General features: G+C 38.1%; 1 protein-coding gene across 1 annotated transcript; it reads right to left on the reverse strand.

Moving 5' to 3' along the window:
- Window positions 1-2,694: 2,694 nt before the first annotated feature.
- LOC130053782 (complement C1q-like protein 4) lies at window positions 2,695-3,483 on the reverse strand. Its single transcript, XM_056161348.1, has 2 exons — window positions 3,294-3,483; window positions 2,695-3,104 (listed from the first exon to the last, which is right to left on the reverse strand). Exons 1-2 carry the CDS (start codon window positions 3,481-3,483, stop codon window positions 2,695-2,697), a joined length of 600 nt encoding a protein of 199 aa, XP_056017323.1.
- Window positions 3,484-4,237: the final 754 nt, after the last annotated feature.

Genomic DNA, 4,237 nt, shown 5'->3' on the forward strand with positions numbered 1-4,237 from the left:
ACAAAAAAGTCTGGAGAACCTTTGAACTACTATTAGCCTTAAAGTAGGTCATGGTGCATGTATCAATCCAACTGAAATGCAAACAGAACTTGTTTTCCTCCAAGAGGAAGTTTGTGATTAAATTTCAGGACAAGATCTGCATCCCTAACAAAAGAAACTAAGGAAACTGTTTAACCTACTTTTAGCCCTAAAGTAGGTCATGGTGCACCAATCCAGTTGAAATGCAAGCTCACTCTTACGATTTTTTAAGGGAGATATTGGGAACAAATTTCACCGCTGTACATCCGTTACAGAAAAAAGTCCGGAAAACATGACAATGGACGCACAGACTGACGGACATAGAGACAGCGCCATGACAACGGGCGTATAAAAGCCATATCATAGAAGCGAAATGAGAACAAGATACAACAGTTCTTGTTCCTCTAGAACAATGACGATACCAACCAGTCATATTCTTGCCATCATGTTCTACCCGTATATCGTACTGTTTTGAAGATGTACGAGTATGTCTAGACCGTATTCGGACATGTTCAATATCTGTTATGGATTGATTAAAATTAGAATTACTTCCACATGTGAATTTATTAACGTAGGAAGTTGTTTGATGCACTTTGACGTGAGTGGTACACTCCAAACGCCAGTTAACGTACTTCATCCTCTAACATCTTCGTAAAACCTCGAATGGACTCGTACATGTAACAACTTTTAATGGGAATCCATGTTTTGGAACGGTGTGACAGAGCAGTATCTGACATCACGCCATTTTGTGCTAAATTCTCCTGACCAGACAACTGAAGCATTTTCTGTGCAGTTTCACAGTCTTTGTTAGTATTTACATGAAAACGAAGGCGACAACAATTACAATGGGTTGCTACAATTAATAAATAACTGGATATTCTATACATCTGAGTTTGGTACTACATTATCAAATATATCCAGAATTCTATTCTACCGTTTACACGGAGCCTCCGTGGACGAGTGGTTAGAGCATCGCGATCAAAATCACACGGCCTCTTACATCTGTCGGCGCGAGTTCGAATCCCGCTAGCGCCGATAAGTGAGAAAGTTTCCCAGTTTACTTTGGGAAGGTCGGTGGTCTCTTCCCTGGTACATTGTATCTGGGTTCTCTCTTCCACCAATAAAAACTGGGCGCCACCATTTAACTGAAAATTTGTTGAGCGTGGCGGAAAACATTAATCAATCAATCAATGAATCTACCGTTTACACATTTTATGATACAACTCATTTTCGTAACAAGCCTAGAATGATTTGCTTCAGATGTTGGCAACTGGTTTCAAAACTCGTTTTCAAGTTAATTGAGTACATCGTAAAATACTTGTCTAAAATAAAAAAGTCCCCTTCTTGTAGCCAGTCCTTAATGTAATCAATATTCGTATTAAGAATATTTCTCAACATGGAAGCATCGTTATTTTTACCATCAGTAAAAAGGGACCGATTATGGATAGTATGTAGCCTGTCGTGGTGACAATAACCTTAGGTGTAATCAGCGATATGTGCGTATGCATGCTATAGCACCTACGTTGAACTTTATTCTTTGTATGTAAAACTTATACGGTACCAATTATATCAATATAAGTTCCGTTGAGTATGAGGATGACAAAATCATATATAAAATTACTGAAGATAGTGTCAACCAGGTCTGATATGTGCCTTTCCAGAACCTCCTCTCTCGAATCTATATACGAAAGGCGGAACAAAATGTGTTAAGGCAGACTTCGCACAAGCTATCATCCTTGATATTTGATACTTCATTGACAAGTCAAGCAAAATAAAACTAATTATTGCAGCTCATCTGAGCAGCAAACTCTCTCTCTCTCTCTCTCTCTCTCTCTCTCTCTCTCTCTCTCTCTCTCTCTCTCTCTCTCTCTCTCGTTTACATATATTTTCTACGAGAAAATTATCATACCAAATTATTAACGGACAATTTCGATTAGAACTTCAATGTATATTTGCATACTTAGTATTCAGTAGGCAATATTCAATGGGATGGATTGATAATAACAAGTAAGAACAATTAATTTCCATTTTTAAAAATACTTAAGCCTAAGACTACTATCTTACAATAAACTATAATCTACTGTAGATAAAACTGGTTAACTATAGTATTGATTGATTGAATATTGTTTAACGTCCCCCTCGAGAATATTTAACTCATATGGAAACGTCACCACTGCAAAATTTAGGCCTATGCTCGGCGCTTATGGCCAATGAGCAGGAAGGGGTCTTTATCGTGCCACACCTGCTGCGACACGGGACCTCGGTTTTTGCGTTCTCATCCAAAGGACTGCCCCATTTAGTCACCTCTTACGACAAGCAAGGGGGTGCTGATGACATATTTTAACCCGGATCCCCACAGGAGTTAACTATATTAGGTTATAGTATATTTATAAGGGTAGTTAACTACAAATTCCACATTCATTCACTAAATCCAGTTCAAATTCATCATCATCACACGTGGACAAGCTTGATGATTTACCCCCACAAACATACCTTATTTACCAAGGTTTTGATTATTTGTTTTATCATTTCAAAAATTAAGAATAGCCCCATAATCAAATTATGATTTCAAGAGAGTTTTTGTGTTAAAATATGATTATTTGAATAACAATTTGAGTTCAGATAAAGTATCAGATCAACTCTAGCATCCATTGTTTGATTGCTCTAAATGTCTCATTATGCCAATAGCCAGCCACTGAAAGATGACTGATAGCTTCCAGAGCTGCTTATGATATATCCTGTGATCGAAGCTGTAGGATGCATCCTGACGTAAACAACATCTCCCTGATTGATCTGAACCACCACAGTACCGCTAGAACTATGGTCCTCTTCAACTCTCAGACTATCTGAACGTCTGCCGCCCTTTTTTGCAGAATTTACCATCAACTCGGACACGAGATCCCCATGATAAGAACTGTACAGGTTCCAGTTGAAGACATATACGCCATTAGTTGGAGCGGTAAAAACGCCATCATGATGATTATAAGCCGCACCGACGTTGGTAATGACAGTATCAAATGTTACACCATGATGTTGAATAGCGCTCTCACCTTTGCTCAAATATGCGTAAAATGCAATGGCCTGATCTAAAAGAAGTTACAATATTCGTGATTGTGGAATTAATTAATTCTTGTGTCATTAATATATGATAACTCGTAGCAGACTTACTTGGAGAAACACCGCCAGTCAGAATTCTTTTCTGTTCTCGTTTTCCTGGGACACCAACTTGTCTACTCCGCGCATCATTCTGTTTGTCACAGTTTGTTTCTTATCACCATGCTCTTCTACGTTGCTTGTTTTCACAGTATCAACGTTATCGGTTAATAGTTCAAAAATTTCCGTTTTTAAATCATCTATTGTTTTTTCCAATTTCTTTTGTCTCAAGTCTGATCGTTTAATCATTTCTTCCAAGATTGAATTTTTTCGTTCCAGATCCTCACGATCTGCTTTTGCAGTTGTTTCCATATCGACGATTTTTTTGTCCTGATCTTCAATTTTTTTCAGCAGAATTTGGAAAGTAGATTCGGCGGAAATATTTTCGACCTCTTGTCTGCAGGACACCACATTGGCGGAGAGGTGGCAACAAAACATTCCAACAAGAATTAAATATGACATACTGATCACCATAGTTGGAAAACTTTTCACAACTTATATGATATCCACGATGATTACTAGTTTAATTGTTGTCTTATCTGTGTGTCGTGTTTCCCACCTATATTCTATTTATCACGTTTAAGGTCACCATTTCGCAAATCCTATGGTCGTTATAACGACCTAGTTTACCAATGCAACATATATTTGGGCCAAATGTTCTGACGTGTTTCATACCGATTGTTAGACCGTCCTTGGCACATTGACTTTTACTGGAGATTACTCCGTTTGCCTGATTGAGATCTAGGGCTCACGGCGGGTGTGACCGGTCGACAGTGGATGCTTACTCCTCCTAGGCACATGACCCCACATCTTGTATATCCAGGGGCCCGTACTTGCATAATTCTCGTTTATGAATGCCTAATATTAGTTATGAGATTGATCATTTGTCGTTATCTTCACTTCATGTACATCACAGTCCCCGCAGTAGAAATATTTTATTCAGTCAGTGAAATGCAGATATTGTAAATGTAATATGCAATTTTTGTGTGTAAGGAATTCTAAAAATATCCTAGTGACATCTATAGTTAATAAAAACCACTATCGCACTTTCTTCAGAAGTGTTGTA

This window comes from Ostrea edulis, chromosome 4 (assembly GCF_947568905.1).
Source record: "Ostrea edulis chromosome 4, xbOstEdul1.1, whole genome shotgun sequence".
Classification (NCBI taxonomy): Eukaryota; Metazoa; Mollusca; class Bivalvia; order Ostreida; family Ostreidae; genus Ostrea; species Ostrea edulis.